The sequence below is a fragment of the Hemiscyllium ocellatum genome, chromosome 4 (assembly GCF_020745735.1).
Source record: "Hemiscyllium ocellatum isolate sHemOce1 chromosome 4, sHemOce1.pat.X.cur, whole genome shotgun sequence".
NCBI classification, from domain to species: Eukaryota; Metazoa; Chordata; class Chondrichthyes; order Orectolobiformes; family Hemiscylliidae; genus Hemiscyllium; species Hemiscyllium ocellatum.
This window is the reverse complement of record NC_083404.1, coordinates 104,301,857-104,322,670: the sequence shown is the minus strand read 5'-3', so window position 1 is coordinate 104,322,670 and position 20,814 is coordinate 104,301,857. Positions and strand designations below refer to the sequence as shown.

At 41.3% G+C, this 20,814-nt stretch overlaps 1 protein-coding gene across 2 annotated transcripts in view; it reads left to right on the top strand.

Annotated features, from left to right (window-relative positions):
• The window catches only part of smarcc1a (SWI/SNF related, matrix associated, actin dependent regulator of chromatin, subfamily c, member 1a), a 211,297-nt gene that overhangs the window by 145,660 nt on the left and 44,823 nt on the right, over positions 1-20,814 (top strand). For both annotated transcript variants that reach the window (XM_060823713.1, XM_060823712.1), the window contains exons 24-25: positions 11,233-11,399; positions 17,352-17,486. In XM_060823713.1, the coding sequence (XP_060679696.1) occupies positions 11,233-11,399; positions 17,352-17,486 (302 nt within the window). The remainder of the gene's footprint in view (positions 1-11,232; positions 11,400-17,351; positions 17,487-20,814) is intronic.

Sequence of the window (20,814 nt, the reverse complement as noted above, 5' to 3'; positions counted from 1 at the left end):
CAACAGTGCGGAATGGAGTTCAAATCCCGCCATGGCAGAGTTTGAATTTAATAAATATCTGGAATTAGGATTGAGTCCATTGTCAATGGTTATAAAAACCCATCTGGTTCATTAGTGGGTGGCACAGCAGCTCAGTGGTTAGTACTGCTGCCTCTCAGCGCCATGGATCCGGATTCGATTCCCGCCTTGGGTGACTGTGTGGAGTTTTGCACATTCTCCTTGTATCTGCGTGGGTTTCCTTCCACAATCCAAAGATGTGCATCAGTTGAATGGCCATGCTAAATTGATCATGGTGTCAGGTGCATGAGTCAGGGACAAGTATAGGGTAGGAGAATGGTCTGGGTGGATTACTCTTTGGAGGTCAGTGTGGACTTGTTGGGCCGATGGACCTGTTTCCATACTGTAGGGAATCTAATCTAATCATTTAATTTGCGTCTGAAGTTGCACTCTGCAAGAGGATGCCAAATGTTCTTCACCAGAAGGAAGTGAACAGGTTGAGTTTTAAAATCCAACAGCATTTCATGCTTGCTTTTCTGATTCCAGCTATTAACCTATTTTAAAAAGGAAGCATAAAATTAGCCTTATTTGTTGAATTTACTTCCCTGATGTGCTGTTATGGAATTCGAATGCAAAATATCTGTGGTGTCTGTTCAGCAGCACATTCATTGTACTATCACGTCCTGAAGAGCCTGTCTGATCAGGAGGGCAGGAAGTCAGTCAACTAGTGAGGATGCAAATTTAGATCATGTTTATTGAAGGGTATGGTGTGTTAAATTGCTTTAATCATCAATTCTAATGTCTGGTATATCCTGTAACATTAATGGGCTAGTTTGGACTTTCCGATCTTAGTGGGCAGCTTTGCTGTACTCTTAACCAGCTGAGTTAACATATGGAATGGTGATTGTTTTTTCTAAAATACCTAGATTTCAGTTTGTTTCTCCTTCACTTTGCAGACTGTAATCTTAAAAGCAGTGGTCTTGCTCCATTCAAAGGAGAAAGTGAGGACAGCAGATGCTGGAGATCAGAGTGGAAAATGTGTTGCTGGAAAAGCACAGCAGGTCAGGCAGCATCCAAGGAGCAGGAGAATCGACATTTCGGGCATGAAACGCGCATGTTCCTGAAGAAGGGCTCATGCCCGAAATGTCGATTCTCCTGCTCTTTGGATGCTGCCTGACCTGCTGTGCTTTTCCTTGCTCCATTCAAAGTCCTGTTAAGTGTTTAATGAAGCTTTGTGTGGGGTGAGGGGGAAATGAGGTTGTGAAGTGAGGCTCTGTTTTAGAGGCATTTTCTGAATAACTTCATTTCATTTCATTTCATTTTATTCCAGTAGTGGTACTGAATAATGCATGTGTTCATTGAAGAAATTCTCTCAAGATTGATTGCTATTTCATTTGGTCAATTGAAATTAAAAAGACAAGTGGGCATGCTGTCTTGCGATTTACTCTGCTCTTGCTATGGCCACATGTCAAACTGCAGGCAATGGTGAAGGAAACTTGCCTATCCGTCCTTTTATTTTTGTGCATGTGGTTTAGCTGATGCTTCAAATTTACTTCAATAGTTTCATATCGTTGTTAGGACTTTCAACTGGCAGTTGCATGTTAGAAAAGGAGAGTTTTGTGTGAAACTTCTTGATGGAGGAAACAACTAGAGGCTTGAAATTTACAGTATTTGCAAGTCAGATGTTTCCAGTAACCAGAGTGACCACATGTGCAGGGCATTTCTCCAGCTTCAGCTACTTGAAATCTACGTTTTTGATATGGAATGGCAGTTGAAGTCACTGCAAGGCTGAGATTTTCATTATTAGTATGTACAGTGTGGTGTAGATATCACAGGCAAAGAGTACACAAACAGAAAGCAAATGGCTCACTATCAGGTAATAAAAGCAGGAGGTAGGTAGTGAGGTTTTCGATCTTGGATCCTGCTGGGACAGATGATTCCTCCAATGAAATGCAACAAGAGTCAGGTCCATGGCACCAAGTGGTTCAGCTGCATGGTGTGACCGGGCTTTTTATTTGGCTGGGGTGATAATGGGTGAAGCGAATGAACGAGAGAGCAATTGTGATCAGGGATTCGCTCATAAAAAGATAGTGTTTCTGTGAGAAAAAAAGTATGGTGCATTGTCTCTTTGGTACTGGGCACAAAAAAGGAGCAGCAGATGCTGGTATCCGAAATAGACAAGCAGGAAGCTGGAAAGACATCGCAAACCACGCAGCATCAAGAAGGAGAGAAGACGACATTGTTTCAGGTACAACCCTAATTCAAGAATGGAGGTAGGGGTAGGGGGAGCTTCAGATCGAGGGAGAGTGGAAGGGTTTTGGGTGAGGAGAGGGATGGAATAGTGAAGTCGTGATATGTGAACACAGGTGCTGGGGTCAAAAGTGCTTCATGTGGCTGCCGGATATTCTGAAAGGCGTGAATGAGCAGCCAGAGATCATTTTGTGTGCATGTGTCAGTGCCAATGACATGGGTGAAAATAGAGATCAAGTTTGACAAGTAAAATACAAACAGCTGTGAAATAAATGAAAATGTCAGACCTCAAACATAATAATCTAAGGGTAATCCTCAGTCATAAGTCAGAAGTGGATATGCTGGCTTATGATTATGCAATATTCAGCATCATTCACTACTCCATAGATGCTGAAGTAGTCCTGGCAGAAATATGGCAAGACCTGGACAGTATCCAGGCTTGGGCTGACTCGTGGCAAGTAACCTTTGTGCTGCTAGTGCCACACAATGGCCATCTCCAACAATGCTAAAGGGAGTCGGTGAGAAATGAATAGAATAAATATATGTATTTCAAAAAGTAGCCTTATATATGGTGCCTTTTCAATGAGATAAGAGTACACCGTTTAGGGGGAGTATATCAGCATGGATAGAGAATTAGCTAACTAATACAAGACAGCAGTTCAGAGGCATTTTCAGAGTGGCAACCTCTGACGAGTGGAGTGCTGCAGGGTTCACTGCTGGGACTGTGGTTATTTGCAATTAAATATCAATGACTTGGATAAGAAAACCGAATATACAACAACTATCTTTGCAGGTGACACAAAAGTATGTGGGAGGACAAGTAGTGAGAATGACAGTGTCTACAAGTGGATAGAGATAGTTGAAGTAACTTGGAAAAACCTTGCAGATGGAATATAACGTGGGAAATGTGATGGTTTGCACTTGGAAAATAATGGCGCTGAATGTTACTTAAATTGAGAAAGATTGCAACCCAGGGATTTGAGAGTTATTGTGCTGAAGTCGTCAAAAGCTAGCTTTCAAGTTCAGGCAAATAAAATGTTCGTCTTGTTTTCCAATAGTGCTGCATAAAAATAGGGAACTCCTGATAAAACTGCAGAAAACACTGTATTCTCTGTGTGATGCAACGAACAGTTTAGATCCCCAAGGAAAAATATATTTGCATTGGAGGAGCAGTGATGGTTTACTGGGTAATTCTTCGGGGTGTAGAGAATTTTCACACAAGGAGATGATGAATTGAGTTTGACGGTTACCAGGACACTTTTTTTTTCTTCTGAAGGTGGTTATGCCTTTCAAATTAGGCCATTTAGAATTTGTAATCAGGCACAATAAGGTACAGCCACAGGTGAAGAAAACATGAGCTCAGGTTTTAAATTGAGGAGCCTCGGCCTCTGTAGTTGTCTAGTGGTTACAAGATTCTAGCAAGCTGTGTGGATGACAGTGGGAACTGCAGAAAGGTTGACTAAACTGACCATGGCACCATGGTGCAGGAACCTGTTCAAATGGGGGAAGGAAGAAAGAATGCAATTTTGATCGAGAATAGATGCTGATCTCTACATCTGTGAACAGAAGTCCCATAGGCTGTGTTGTCTGCCAACTGTCAGGGTTGATAAAATCTCAGGGCGGAAGGAGGACTTGGAGAGGAATCGGTGGTTATCATCCATGTTGGTACCAATGACATTGATAGTATGAGAAATGAGGTTTCATCGAAAGGCTTTGAGTGGTTAATAGCTAAATTTAAAAAGCAGAACTTCCAGAGTGGTAATCTTGGAATTAATACCCGAGTCAAGGGCAAACTGACATACATAAAGTTTGGTGAGAGTGGAATGGCTTTTTTTTCATGAAACACTGGCATGTACTGGGTGGAAGCAAGCTGTTGTCGTGGGATGGGCTTCACTTGAACTTTACTTCCAACAGTGTGCTGGCAGATTGAATAAGGCTGGAGAAAAGGCATTAAAAGAATTGGAGAGCATTTTGGGAGAAGCGGGACAAGAACGGACAGAACACAAGCATTCTGTGAAAAAGTATTTAAATTGGGTAAAAAGAGTAAAATGGGATAAAGGCAAAATTTAATGGTTCTTGACTCTGTGTCGTATTCGGAACCAAACAGATGGACAAATTCAGTTTCACGTGTGTTATGTCCCCCAGTCCCCGCCTCCATTGCAGAGCCATTTCGGTTAGAAGGATAGTCTTCCAGACTGATCTTCTAATGTATAGCTTATGGTTCTGTTACCTGGCTTGCTGTGGATTCCTTTCGTGTCATTACTGTTTTGGCAGAAGAATAACATGACAGTAATGATTTAACTGCCTGAATCTTGTTTCCTTGGCCTGTCTATGGATTGTAAAAACTTTTGAAAAGGCTTGCAGAGCTGTGCTTTCTCAGTTACTTTAAGCTTAACCTTTTGTTTATGGTGAGGAAGTCATGCAAGAAGTTTGGAGAAAGATGATTTCTTTTGAAGGGAACAAATTATGGGGAAATGCAGTGGTTTTTTTTTTGACATATCTCAGGACGAGGGCTTCAAGTTTTATAGCATGCCAAAACAAGCCAACTCTGTTGTTCATTGAGTTCTGACAATTTGTTTTTTGATTTGTTGATGTGTTCAATTAATGATCAGTTTTGGTCTTGAGAAAGGAGAAACTGTCCAGTGGAGAAGAAAAATGTGAGCTGCCAGAAAAAAGCATGAGCGAACTTGTTCGTTTGCAGGCAAATTGCTGTACTGTTGAAAATTCAATCTTAAAAGACAATAGAAGAAGATTGAATTGTAATATGATTAAGAATGGGTAAATACTTCAAGGGAAAATTATGACTGTTATGCAGAGCATATGGTGAAAAGGCTGAAGCAGGATGAATTGAAGGCATTGTTGTACTCAATCGTCTGCTCAAGTGTAATATGATGAATGAGCAATCCAAATGCTGTGTCATTGCATGATATTCTAAAGTTGAGATGATTGACTTTCTTCTCCATCCCCCAAGAAGAGCGTTGATTAGCACTGCTGCTTCAGACAGTGCCAGGGACCCAGGTTTGATTCCAGCCTCTGGCATCTACCTGTGCGGAGTTTGCATACTTTTCCCCATGTCTCCATAGGTTTCCTCCGGGTGCCCTGATTTTCTCCCACAGTCCAGTGATGTGCAATTAAGGTGAATTGGCCGAGCTAAATTACCCTTCGTGTCTCGGGATGTGTAGATTAGGTGCATTAGTCAAGGGAAACGTAGAGTAATAGCTATGGGCAACAGGTCTGGGAAGGATATTTTTCGGAGGGTTAGTTTGGACTTGTTACGCCAAATGGAGAGTTTCCACACTGTAAGAATTCTATGATTCTGTGACTTAGGAAAACCATCGAGATACTGTGCAAGATTCTAATCGAGAAAATTGAGATGTGTTAACATGGAGTATGGGTGGCAATGTAATTATAAATTAGTAAGAAACAATGGGAGGGGCAAGTGGTTTGTCTTGCCAAGAGTACTGAATGCAGCTGATACATGGGAATATGCAAGTTCATCTCCAAGCCACTCGCCATGCTGATTTGGGAAATTAGCACTATTCCATCACTGCTACTGGGCCAAAATCCCTTTTCAATAGGATTGTGGATCCACCTATTGTACATGCCCTACAACAGTTTGACAAGGTAGCTCACCGCCACCACTTCAAGAAACTTGATATGGGCAATAAATACTGGCCCAGCCAGCAATGCCCCTGTTCTGCAAGTGAATAAATAAAGAAGTTTGGGATCCATTTGGCAATTCAGATGCCAACGTGAAGGATGCAATGCAGATTCATTGTGATGATGCTGTGACTTCAATTTATTTTGTTGCTTTTTTTTGTTTGAGCAGAGGTTGCAAGGCAGAGGCACTCAGTAATCCACCAAGAACCATGAGAATCAACCGCTTGGAGTTTTTATTCAAACAGCCTGAATGGGTATTGCCAGCTTTCTCAGATCAGAATTTCTAGGTTTTTGAGTTTAGCTTTAAGCAGAGACTATTGGGGTCTCAACTGATTTGGAATCTTCATTGGATTACTCCTGGTTGTGCGCTCTCTGAATTTTCTCCATATTTTTCCACCTGGTTTGAAGCACTGTATATCCGAATCTGTGTTTGAATTTTCCTTTTTGCCAAGGAGTGTATTTATGGGATGTTTGAACAATTATGGAGTCAAATGGCTTGGAAACTGACCGTTTAGTCCAAACTCGTCCATGCCCAACCAGATATCCCAAATAAATGTAGTCCCATTTGCCAGTATTTGGCCCATATCCCTCTAAACCCTTTCTATTCCTATACACACCCTGATGTCTGTTAAATGTTGTAATTATACCAGCCTTCTCCACTTCCTCTAGCAGTTCATTCCTCACAAGCACCAACCTCTGCATCAAAATGTTAGCCCTTCGGCCCTTCTTAAATCTTTTCCCCCCCTCACCCTAAACTTTTGCCTTTTGGTTTGGATTCCCCCCACCCTGGGGCAATGGCCATGTCCATTTACCCTATCCATGCCCCTCATGATTTTTATAAACCTCAATATGGTCACCCCTCTCCCTCCAATGCTCCAAGGAAAATAGCCCCTGCCTCTCCCAATAGCTCAAACCCTCCAAACGTGGCAACATCCTTGTAAATCATTTCTGAACCCTTACAAGTTTTGCAACATCCTATAGCAAGGAGACTGGAATTACACACTATTCCAAAAGTGGTGTGAAACATGTTCTGTTCAGCCACAATATGAGCTCCCAACTCCTATTTTCAGTACTCTGATCAATAAAAGTAAGCATACCAAACACCACCTTCACCGTCCGATCTACCTCTGACCCCAAATGCAAGGAATTATGAAATAGCACTTCAAGGTCTCTTTATTCAGCAACATTCCCCAGGGCCTTACCATGAAGTGAATAAGTCCTGTCCAGATTTGCCTTTCCAAAATGGAGCTGCATTTATGGAAATTAAATTTCCATCTGTCACCCATTAGCCCATCTGATCAAGATCCCTTTGTATTCTGAGATAACTTCCTTCACTGTCCACGATACCTCCAATTTTGGTGTCATCTACAAGCTTCTAACCGTACCTTCCATGTTCATATCCAAATCATTTATTTAAATGACAAAAAGCAGTGCACCCAGTACCAATCCTTGTGGCACTCCACTGGTCACGCACCTCCAGTCTGAAAAGCAACCCTGTCTTCTCTCTTGGAGCCAGTTCTGCATTGAAATGGCTGGTTCTCCCTCTGTTCCATGCAGTCTAACATTACTAACCAGTTTACCGTGAGGAACCTTGTCGAATGTCTTGCTGAAGTCCATTATTGATCATATCCACTTCTCTGCCCTCATTAATCCTCTCCTTTTGCAACTGCAAAAAAACTCAATCAAGTTGGTGAGACAGGATTTTCCCTCACAGAAAGCCATACTGACTATCTCTAATTGCTCCTTACCTTTCCAGATAGATGTAAATAGTGTCCCTCAAGATTCCCTCCAACAACTTGCCCACCACTGACATCAGACTCACTGGTCGATAGTTCCCTGGCTTTTCCGCCCACTTTTCATGGGGCGGCACAGTGGTTAACACTGCTGTCTCACAGCGCCTGAGACCCGGGTTCAATTCCCGACTTAGGCGACTGTGTGGAGTTTGCACGTTCTCCCCGTGTCTGCGTGGGTTTCCTCCAGGTGCTCCGGTTTCCTCCCACAGTCCAAAGATGTGCAGGTCAGGTGAATTGGCTATGATAAATTGCCCGTAGGGGTAAATGTAAGGGTATGGGTGGGTTGTGCTTCGGCGGGTCGGTGTGGACTTGTTGGGCTGAAGGGCCTGTTTCCACACTGTAAGTAATCTAAGTAATCCTTAGCTTCTGAGTTCTAGAGTATACATGATCAGGTTCTGGGAATTTATCCACTTTTATGTGTTTCAGGACATCCATCACTTTCTTCTCTGTAATGCAGACATTTTTCAAGATCTCACCATCTATTTTCCTGCATTCCATATCTTCCATGTGCTTCTCCACAGTGAACACTGATGCAAAACACTCATTTAGTATCTCCGCACCTCCTGCGGTTCCACATACAAGCTGACCTGCTGATCTTTGAGGTGCCCTATTCGCTCTCTAGTTACTTTTTTCTCCTTTTAATGTCTTGATAGAATCTCTTTCAGTTCTCGTTAACCCTGTTTGCCAAAGCTATCTCATGTCCACTTTTGATCATCCTGATTTCCCTCTTAAGCGTACACCTACTGCCTTTATACTCTTCTAAGGATTCTCTCAATCCCTGCTTCTATACCTGACAAATGCTTCCTTATTCTTGACCAAAACTGCAATTTGTCCAGTCATCCCGCATTCCCTACACCTACCACCTTTGCCCTTTTATCCTAACAGGAACATATTGTCTGTTGACTCATTATCTCATTTTTGATGGCTTCCCATTTTCCAGCCATTCCTTTATCTGAGAACATTCCCCTGACCCCCCACCCATTTAAACTTTTGAAAGTTCTTCCCTAATACTGTCAAAATTAGCCTTCCTTTAATTTAGAACTTCAACTTTTGGATCTGATCTGTCCTTTCCCATCACTACTTTAAAACTAATAGAATTATTAGAATTATTTACCAAGAGTAGGTAAAGTTTTACAGTTCCTCTAGTAGATACATCCATTTAATGAATCAGAAAATTTTCTTGTATACACTTAACTAATTCCTCTCCATCTAAACCCTTAACACTATGCCAGTCCCAGTCTATGTTTGGAAATTTAAAATCCCCTACCATAACCACCCTATTATTCTTTCAGATAACTGAGACCGCCTTCCAAATTTGTTTCTCAATTTCCCGCTGACACTCAGGATCTACACTACAATCCCAATAAGGTGATCATCCCTTTCTTATTGTCAGTTCCACCCAAATAACTTACTGAGCTGTATTTCCTGGAATATCCTCTCTAATTACAGCTAATGTTATCCCTTATCAAAAATGCCAGTCCCATTCCTCTCTTGCCTCCCTTTTCTGTCCTTGCTATGTCATTTCTGACCTGCACCATTTCAGCTGCCAGTCTTGTCCATCCCTGAGCCACATCTCTGTAATTGCTATGATATCCCAGTCACATATTCTCATCCATGCCCTGAGTTCATCTCATTTGTATGCCTGTGTCTTAAGTCTCTTTGATGTGGACACTCCTTTGTTCTGCTTGTAAACAAAGCTTTTCACTGTACCTCAATACATGTGAAAATAAATCACTCAATCAATCTTGCATTGAAATAATGCAATTTGATTCGTCAGTCCTACCTCATTCTCTGCTGTGTTACTGCCTGCCCTGACTCTTGCATTTGTTCCTTTTCCCAACCACTCAAGTCTCGGATTGATCTCTCTCTTCACTGTCCAACACCCTTGACCTCAGCCCCTTAGTAGATTAAATCCCCTGAGCAGCTTGTATTAATCCTTTTCCAATTCAGGTGCAATCAGTCATTCTTATTCAGGTCATTTCTACCCCAGATGACATTCCAATAATTCGTAAGAGTCACTGTATCTATTATTTCAAGTTATTAGTTATTCTAAATTCCTCTTTTTGGTTGTATTTTAAGTGCAATGTTTACAGGCACTTTACATTTGCCGTTTGAAAATAAGAGTCTGTACAACCTTAAACTATTTTGAGTGCCTGGTCCATAATCTCATTGAGATATTGCCTGATAGAAGGAAATCAGAAAACATTGGAATCCTTTAAATATTAGAAGAGTTGTTACGAAGAGATATTGAGGTGATATGTTTGAAGAGTTGAAAACAGAAAGGAATGGGTGGAGTAAGTACTATTTCATAGGATCCCTAGTGTGGAAAGATGCCATTATACCAATTGAATCTGCAGTAAGCCTCCGAACAGCATCCCACCAAACCCAGCACTCACCCCTCTATCCCTGTAACCCCTCATTTACCTCACCATGGCTAAATAGGATGAGGCCTACTGTTCGTGGAGGCTGAACATGAGTAATGGTTGTGAACAGTATTCTGTTTCCACGTTTTACCTTCTCTAAAGAAGTTAGTGACATTAGATCTGAGTTTGTCTTCAGCGGTTTTGTATCTGTGTGCCTGTAACTTGTCACATTTGAAGTTTACATCAAAATTCATTCAATAATTTATAGGGAATTATTGGAGATTAGGATAAAACTATACTAAATCAAAATAACGTGATTTTAAGTTCCACAGTGAACCTGCGACAATCTCATTCTCTAACTTCACTGTTTGGAAGATGAGGGGGTCATCAGTGCAGATTATTATGAACTGAGCTTGGATGTTTTAGTGTATAGAAAGTCAAGTATCCAAGTCTGTTGTCACTCTTGCCTCTATGTCGGTGAGAATCTCTCCCATGCTCTCGAATGTCTAATTACTAATGAGATACCTTTGCACTAGCTGTGCTTCTGGAAATACTGGCAGGACTTCGATTAGTTTTAAAGTATCTGGATGTGGGTTTGCTTGCTGAAGGTTCATTTTCAGACGTTTTGTCACCATACTAGGTAACCTCTTCAATGAGGAGAAAGTGAGGTCTGCAGATGCTGAAGATCAGAGCTGAAGATGTGTTGCTGGAAAAGCGCAGCAGGTCAGGCAGCATCCAAGGAACAGGAAATTCGACGTTTTGGGCATAATCCCTTCTTATTCCCGAAGAAGGGCTTATGCCCGAAACGTCAAATTTCTTGTTCCTTGGATGCTGCCTGACCTGCTGCACTTTTCCAGCAACACATTTTCAACCTCTTCAATGAGCCTTCAGTTGTCTGAAAATGAACCTTCAAGCTCTGCGAGCAAACCTACATCCAGAACCTTGACCTGAGCTACAAATCTTCTCATTTTAAACACCTATCAAAGAACAAAGCATGCATTTCCATGATATATTTTATATGGAAGACTAAGCAGTGCTTTTGAAAGGCAAATGGATTGATTCAATTCTGAAAAAGATAGAAGTGCATGCATGAAACTACATTTGTGCTTTATGGAGTTGTGTTTAAATTTCTGTGCCTACTTAAAGTAACTTTGTCTTTAATCTGATAGTTGTAGCAGATGAAAAAGACAAAGAGGAGAACAAGGAAAATATTGATGTCACTGCCAAAGACAAAGAATTGGATGTTGGGAAGAAGAAATTAGAGCAGCACATTGGTGAAGGGAACATAGTCACTGCTGCTGCAGCAGCTCTGGCTTCAGCTGCTACGAAGGCAAAGGTAACTTTCATCGACTTACCTTTTTTTTGTTGAGACTTAAAGTTAGTGTTTTTCATGCCTTTGAAGCATTTGGAAAATGTCCCAATCGGTGTACTTTAGAAATATAGTCTGCATAGTGTAAGGAGATGCAGCAGTGCAGTTAGCTGCAAGGTCACTTAAGTAGCAGCGAGTTAAATGACTAGTAATGAAGGTTGATAATGGGGTCACATTTTGTTTGAGTACAACATTAAAAAAGCCCAAGTAAAAGTCCAATTATGGAAAACTTCCCAATTGGAGTCATACCTCTCTGTGTGCTCAGCTGGGATCATGGATAGTGCTGTTTTCATTCTTCATATTATTTCCATGAAGGATAAAAGAATTTTGACCAAAGGATGTGTAGTCAGATTACAGTCAGACAGTCTACAACTTAAACATTGTTTTCACGACTGTAACTTTATTCCAGCCATTAGCTTGATGCGTACTTTATTTCCTTTCAATACATTAGGTCTCCGGAACTCCCTCACTTAAAGGGCATGAATATTTCTTTCCTTGTCATTGACTGACATTGAGGGTTTAGATGGAGAGGAATTTGTTAAGTGCGTACAAGAAAATTTTCTGATTCAGTATGTGCATGTACCTACTAGAGAAGGTACAAAACTTGACTTACTCTTGGGAAATCAGGCAGGGCAGGTGACTGAGGTGTCAGTGGGGGAGCACTTTGGGATGAACAACCATAATTCTATTAATTTTAAAATAGTGATGGAAAAAGATAGACCAGATCTAAAAGTTGAAGTTCTAAATTGGAGAAAGGCCAATTTTGACGATATTAGGCAAGAACTTTCAAAAGCTAACTGGGCGCAGATGTTCGCAGGTAAAGGGACGGTTGGAAAACAGGAAGCCTTCAGAAATGAGATAACAAGAATCCAGAGAAAGTATATTCCTGTCAGGGTGAAAGGGAAGGCTGGGTAGGTATTGGGAATACTGGATGACGAAAGAAGTTGAGGGTTTGGCTAACAAAAAAAAGGAATCATATGTCAGGTATAGGCAGGATAGATTGAATTAATCCTTAGAGTATAAAGGCAGTAGGAGCATAGTTCAGAGAGAAATCAGGAGGACAAAAAGGGGACATGAGATAGCTTGGGCGACTAGTTGAGAATCCAAAGGGTTTTTAGACATACCTTTAAGGACAAAAGGGTAACGAGGGAGAGAATAGGGCCCCTCAAAGATCAGCAAGGCAGCCTTTGTGCGGAGCTGCAGGAGAAATGGGGAGATACTGATCAAGTATTTTGCATCAGTATTTACTGTAGAAAAGGACATGGAAGATGTAGTATGTAGGGAAATAGATGGTGTCATCTTGAAAAATGTCGACATTGGAGGAGTAAGAGCTGGATGTCTTGAAATGCATAAAAGTGGATAAATCCCCAGGACCTGATCGGATGTACCCTACAACTCTGTGGGAGGCTAGGGAAGTGACTGCTGGGCCTCTTGCTGAGATATTTGCATCATCAACAGTCACAGGTGAGGTGCTGGAAGACTGGAGATTGGCTAACGTGGCGCCACTGTTTAAGAAATGTGATAAGAACAAGCCAGGGAACTATAGACCAGTGAGCCTGACATCAGTGGTGGGCAATTTGTCGGAGGGAATCGTGAGGGACAGGACGTTTACATCTTTGGAAAGGTAGGGACTGATTAGGGATAGTCAACATGGCTTTATGCATGGCAAAAACATCACTCACAAACTTGATTGAGTTTTGTGAAGAAGTAATAAAGAGGATTGAGGGCAAAGCGGTAGATGTGGATTTAAGGTGTTTGACAAGGTTCCCATGGGAGATTGGTTAATAAGGTTAGCTCTCACAGAATACAGGGAGAACTAGCCTTCTGGATACAGAACTGGCTCAAAGGTAGAAAACAGAGGGTGGTGGTGGAGGGTTGTTTTTCAGACTGGAGGCCTGTGACCAGTGTAGTGTCACAAGGATTGGTGCTAGTTCCACGACTATTGATCATTTATATAAGTGGTTTGGATGTGAACATAAGAGGAGCAGTTATTAAGCTTGCAGATGACACCAAAATTGGAGGCGTAGTGGACAGCAAAGAAGGCTTCCTCAGATTCCAATGGGATCTTGATCAGCTGGGCCAGTGGGTACAATTGCAACATTTAAAAGGCATTTGGATGTGGATATGAATAGGAAGGGTTGGGAGGGATATGGGCCGGGTGCTGGCAGTTGGGACTAGATTGGGTTGGGATATCTGGTCGGCATGGACAAGTTGGATCGAAGGGTCTGTTTCCATGCTGTACATCTCTATGACTCTGTGACCTCCCTGTTAGTATTTTAAGAAAGTTCTCTGCACTACTTTGAGTACTGTAATGGGATCTCCTGCATCCACCCAAGGAGATAACCAAACTCAAATTGATCGTTTTATCAAGATACACGTCTAATGATGTAGCATTCCTACCATACCATGTTGATATGTGAGCTTTGATTATGACCCAATGGGCATGGTGCCATTATGCTTTGAGTCTTGAAATGAGTTCCAGCACCCATGCAAAGCTGACAATGCAGTGTCTAATTGTTGAGAAAAAATGGATTTATTCTGCTTAAGTGGTAGCTTCTACAATAACATTTGAATCAATGAATTTCTCTTTCTCCATTACTAGAGTTCTAATTTCTGCAGTTGGGGTTAACATTTGCAAGCCTTAGTAATCTCTGCAAAAAAGAAATTAAAGTTCAGGAAGAAAATCTAATTATCGGTCTGTGTTAGAAAGGAAACAATGCAGCATGAACAAATGTGCAACTCAGGAATTAAAGTCCTTTCTTCTCGCATAACAGTTGTTGGGTGATTGACCAGAATTGGTGGCATTGATTTTCATGTGCCCATTGTGAGGTCTCCAGCTTCGCTGAAAAGGCAGATGGGATCTTTGTTTCAACTTCAACCAAAGAACAATGCCTTTCGTCATACCATATCAATTTGTGTGTTGATCTGAACCTGTTGATACAGGTTTTGTTTCCCTGGCCAAAGTGTCCATGCACAATTTGCACATTTATGTGTTATGCTTGCTCAAGTCAACCTTGTGGAGATCGAAGAGTAATTATGAACATTCAGCATTGTAGTTGGGACCTGTACTGCATCAGACCTGAGAATCCTCACTGGCAACTTAGTTACCTCAATGATTTATAAGTGTCTTCCTCGCCATTGATGTCTGTCCTCTGAACCATTGTCCTATTAATTTGTTCATCTCTTAATGAATGGGCGTCATTCATGTACAATCACATTACCAAAGCTAATCAGCTCTTTGCTTAGTTTTACATGTCTGAGTTGAGATCCCTGGGTGTGCACACCAGACAGTTGGACTCCTCAGTAACAGATGGATAATAGTGGTTTTCTCTACCTGTACTTCTTTGTTGATATGTGGCTTGGGAGGGAATCCATTATCCTAGCCTTTGGAAGATAGTAGAAAGAACATAGTGTACCAGACAGCAGATTTCCTGGTTAGAATGGCTACAAACGGAGGCAGGGTATTTTAGTTGGCTAGTTGAAGTGAAACTGGATAGTGAATTGCTGAATCTTCTGTTCTGTCAAATGGTAGAAGACATTGAATTTGAATTGAATTGAATTTATTGTCACATCTACCAAGGCACAGTGAAGACCTTTGTCCTGCGAGCAGTATAGGCAGATCATAGAGTTAAGTAGCACAGATAAGCAACTCATCAGTGTACAACAACAAAAACACAAGTACAGACGAATGTTAAGAGTTTGTGAGTCCATTCAGTATTCTAACAACAGTCAGGTAGAAACTGTTTTGAAACTGACTGCGTGTGTTCAAGCTTTATGTACCTTCTCCCCGATAGAGGTTGTAGAAAAACATTGCCAGGGTGGGATGTATCTTTGAGAATACTGGCAGCCTTTCCTTAACAGTCTGCCTGGTAGGTGGATTTGAAAGATTGGAGACTGGCCTTTGTGATTGCCTGGGCCAGTAACCGTCTCCGATCTTGAATGGTACAGTTGCCATGCCAGATTGTGAGACATCCAGACAGAATGCCCTCAATGATGCACCTATAAATGTTGGCAAGGGCATTCGCTGTCATGCCAGATTTCCTCAGCTGCCTGAGGAAGAAGAGACTTTTCATTGAATTTTCCTGTTAATGAGCAATAAACTGTGAAAAAAACTATGAAGGGATCTTGCCTGACACTGAAATTGACTGCAGACCTTTTATATGGTTGGCAGTACTTTTGCTTCCAGGTTTTCTGTTATTTTCCATTCCATTTTAAGCATAATCTATACCAGAAGACCAAGCTATTACAGGTAGTTCTCCTGCAGTGTTATAGTTGTGTTCCCATGCGACGGCATTTATAGAAAATCATTCAGTCGAGATAATGGGGCCCATGGGAAAAACAAGGTGGGGCTCACCACCAATAATACCAGTCAAAATCGAAACACAAGTAGTAGTTAGCATAAAACAAATGCTAGCACAGTCCAAGTAAATTTTGACCTGTTGTAACTGACCTTTTATGCTGTGTAGTGCAATTCAGCAAGATCTTCAATTGATTATTCCTGGTTAGCATCTATACCTGCTCACTGCACTACATTCTCACCAGTCTTCTGATCCCATCTCGTGGTAACTGCTCAAGTTAGATCCCAGATTGAAATAAAGACTGAGTCTTAATTCCTTTCGCTGAAGTGTCAGTGTTTTGTCAAGTTTTTGAGGTTCATGATGCTTGGAGACATCTAGACCTTATTTTATAAAACCCGTCTGGTTTATTTTCTGCCCCATCCTTTGGTGCGCCTCTCTCGCATTCTAGCACCATGTGCTGTTTCCAAAACAATTCACCACTTCCTGGATATGCCAGAATTGACCAACGTCCATGTTGTAGCACCATCTTTAAAAAGCCCTGGATGTGGCAGACAATGGCAAAATAATGCCTTTCCTTTTGGGCAAGAACATGGATATGCTACTGATGGGGATGGGGTGATGCAGAGGCAGGATGTCCTTTTCTCCCAGGCCAACAGAGGATGCCACTCTTCTGGAACCATGCCAACCCAGACCAGGGTTCCTTTCCCAGCCAATGCAGTCTCAACCATATGAAGGAATGCACAGAATGTTGGAAGAAGATGAATGACCTTCTCCGTTCTGCTAGTTGAAGTGCCACCATCTTCTCATTGATACCTCACTCTATCTCTGCTACTGTATTCACCATTTCCTACAACATCTTCCCCAGTCACTCTTATCCTCGCTAACATCTGACCCTGATTAACTCAATGTCTCCTGTACAGCGTATGCACCAAAAGTAATAATGTGCTACCCACCTTTCTGTCCCTTACCCACTATGTTCAGTATTTGCTGACTGACCACACTGAGCAGCTAACTGACAATGTCCAAGCCTCTCCACTGGTATTTTTTTTTTTGCAGTCAATAACCATAGTGATTAACTACTGAAACAGCTTTACATGAGTTTGCAGATATTCTTTAACAACTTAACATTTTTTTTAAACAAAAGAAAAGAAAAAAAATCTCTTAAAGCCAAGTTTCAGACTGCTCCTCAACACTGTCCTTTTACTGTTGTCAATTTCAGTGAAATTTCACTCTTGTCTCAACTCTAAGCTTTTAAATTTAACAGATTGCTCCCAGCTGCTTGTTCTCAGGCTGTGGTGACATTTTCATGATGCTTTTCCGAGTCCACTGGCACAAACATTTCACAGTACCTTTCATGAAGCTCTTCATGCGATGCTCGAGCTGGCTGACGCTGATGCGGAGTCCAGTCTTCCGTGCATCGTGACACCTAATGTCGGGGTGAGAATCACACAACAGCGAATGGGAGTTTGCTTTACAAAAGAAAAGTCAGCAATTCACAAATTACGTCACAGACAAATTGCATTTAATAAACGCACATTATAGGAGAACTATCTGCAATTAATTTTTGCTGGACTGTTCCACGATGGAATTTGTTCTTGAATCTCCTCTTTATTTATTTCAGCACCTTGCAGCAGTGGAGGAGAGGAAGATCAAGTCACTTGTTGCTCTTCTGGTTGAAACCCAAATGAAGAAGCTGGAAATAAAACTGCGTCACTTTGAAGAATTGGAAACCATTATGGATCGAGAGAGAGAAGCAGTAAGGTCTTTTCTATTACACTCCAACATTGCAAATGGTCACAGTTAGTTCATCAAAAAATATATCAGACTGAAGAAAAACCATTTAGGCAGTCTGTTGAATAGTAATCCTGTCCACTTTTTCTTTCAGAAACTTTATTGATTGCTTTTTCATGTCATGACTGTTGCAGTAACCATTGCTGTTTAACTTTACTATTTTGTTGTGTGAGCCAAGTATTTTCTAAACCTCTTCTCTCAGCACGGTGGCACAGTGGTTAGCACTGCTACCTCACAGTGCCAGAGACCTGGGTTCATTTCCTGCCTCAGGCAACTGCCTGTGTGGAGTTTGCACATTCTCTCCGTGTCTGCATGGGTTTCCTCCGGGTGCTCCATTATCCTCCCACAGTCCAAAAATGTGCAGGTCAGGTGAATTGGCCATGCTAAATTGCCTGTGGTGTTAGGTGAAGGGGTTAATGTAGGGGAATGGGTCTGGGTGGGTTGCTCTTCTGAGGGTTGTTGTGGACTTGCTGGGTCCGAAGTGTGGAAACAAGCCCGAAGTAATCTAACCTTAACTTGGTCCTTTTCTCACTTACTTGCGAGATGAGGGCATTACTGGCTTGGTCACCATTTTATTGCCTGTCCTTCATCAACCTTGAAGTGGTGGCAGCAAGCTGTCTTATTAACTTGTTCACAGTTCATGGGCTATCAGTGCCCACATTGCTGTTTGGAAGGAAATTATAGGATTTTGACCCAGCAACAATGAAGCAATAATGATGGAGTTCCAAATGAAGATATTGAGTTGTTTGAAGGGGAACCTGCAGGTGGTGGAGCTCCCATATGTCTGCTACCTTTGTCCTTTCTCTGGTAGCAATGGTGCATTTGCAAGGCACAGGTGAAGGAGTGTTGTCTTTTTTGTGCCAACACACCTTGTACACAGTGTGCACTGCCAATGTGTAAGACAATGAATGGGAATGCTGGTCAAGTGGATTGCTTTATCTTGCATGTTTTGAAAAATGTAGAGGTGGCTTGCTTGCCACACTCACGCCATCATTTAGAACGTATACATCAGGAGTATCATGGAATATTTGCCATCTGTCCAGGTGAGCACTGCTTCACAATATGAAAGCAGTTTGACACCAAGCAAGATAGAGCACCCTACTTAACGAATACCCCATCACCATCGCACAGGAATCTTAGTGATTCAGTACCAGAATTCAAATGCAGAGAAATTGCACCTTCATCTACCAGATCTTTAAGGTGATTTAACAGTTTTTACCCTCTGAACTGTGGAGTCTGAGGTTAATATGCTTAATACTGAGATAATTCTCTCCTTCAAATAACCTGTAGCTTTCTAATTAAATATTACTGGACTGGACGTTGCGCATACCAAACTTTACTGAGTTAACTTATTCCTTTAACTGCTTAAAGAAAATGTTTCTCGGGCAGCTTCTATACTTGTTTGAAACTCCTGTCAGGTCTGTCCTGAACGGACCTAAAAATTTCTAGTGTCTTTGTTTGATTTTTGGTTTAGGAAACCATCTCATTCCCTCAATGTTTACCCCACCTGTCTTAAATCAATCCAGCATAAATCATTCTTAATTAATGTTCTAGGGATTCCCTATTGGATTAGGTCACTGTTCCAGAAAGGCTTTCTGCATCACTTTTTTTTCCCTCTTTCCTCAGAAAAACCACAACACCTCACAAAAGCCAGCAACACTCATATATGTCTCTATTTTAAAAATGCAAACTGTCAAAATGCATCAGCCTATCTATCTCATCCATGTCTTTGTCACCTCTAAATTTGACGATTCCCTCGTTGTCTTGTCCAGTTTCTAATTTGTAGATATCTTTTATAGACTGCTAATCCAAACCTTAGCTTTATCCTAACTTCTACTATCTACTATTTACATTATTCTTTTGCTTACTGACCTATATTGGTACTGAACCTTTGGGCTGAATTCTTCCCTTTCTATATCATCAACACAAGCTCCAAGACCCATTCACCTGATCTTGTACATCCTTTCTCTGTTTTCTTCACTCCAATTCTCAAGGCTGTGTCCAGCTGCCTGAACCTAATGTGCTGAATGTTCTCCTGAAATCTTTCCAACACCACCTTCACTTTTCTCACAAGCATCTTTGCTTGTGCCTAATTAAACTTGTGACCAAACCCTGTGAACATTGCCACCTTGTACTTTGTTTCCATGCTTTTTTGATTGCCTCTTTGAAGCTCTCTCGGGATTTATTTTCAATGTTCACAGCACCACATAAATGAATCACTACAAAGCAATCAGCTAACAATGACAATAAAATGCACCAAAGCTAGTGAGGGACTTCAGTGGAGCATTAACCACAGTGTCATATGAATCCAGAGTGTTCGAATGTATGTAAATGAGGCGAGCGAGCGTTCTTACGAGCATTCAGTAGTGTCTACTTAAGCTTAAATTTTGAGGGGTCATGCACAAGATGTTGCTGCCGCTGGAGAGTGAAGTTCTCTCATCATGTCAGTGCACAGCCTGGCTGATAGTTAGACAGATGAACATCTCAACAGTTCAGATAACAGTATGCCATTGCATTATTATTCCATTTCAGTCAATGGTGTTTTGTATTTATTTAACAAAGAAAGCCTCTCAAGTATAATTACTGTTTGTTATTCCAAATTTCAGATATGTAATGCCATTTGTGCAGGTACTTGGAGCTCTATCATTGCACAAACTGAGATCAAGGGCAAAAGTATTGATCTCGTCACTTCAAAGATGCAACCAGGGTAATGTTTTCCTTTCCAATCAGAGGAGGAAAGGAATTGCAATTGGCTGAGTATAGTGAGAGGGAAAGAAAGTTGAAGCTTTATATGTTAGATCATTTTAACAAAAGACAAGTCCTTAGCTGTAGCCCTTAAGATTTTTCATGGGCAGTGCAACCTTTCTTTTGCTTAGCATGTCGTCTTAGATCACAAATGCTCAGCTTGCTTGGCAGTCCTTAGTTTTAGAAACATGCATCGTTTGAACAGCCATATTTTTCAAAATGCTGATTACATTTTGTGTAGCACGTTCACAAAACTCTGTTCTTAATTGAATAGTGTGCAACCTATCAAGAGACGACTGTATAATTAACTTTTCTATTTTATGAACGGAAAAAGCCGATAACAAATGGTGATTGCTTATATTCTCACAGTTAGTTCAGTATGAGCACTTCAACTGAAACATTTTTAATTTCAAGCTTTGATCCTGTTAACTGATGTGGTGCATGTAATTGTATTGCCATGTGCAATACATTTCCTTTATTCCTTCAGGAAATATGCTAATTAGCACTGGCATTAATTAGATTAGTGCAAATACAATGCAAAAACTCAA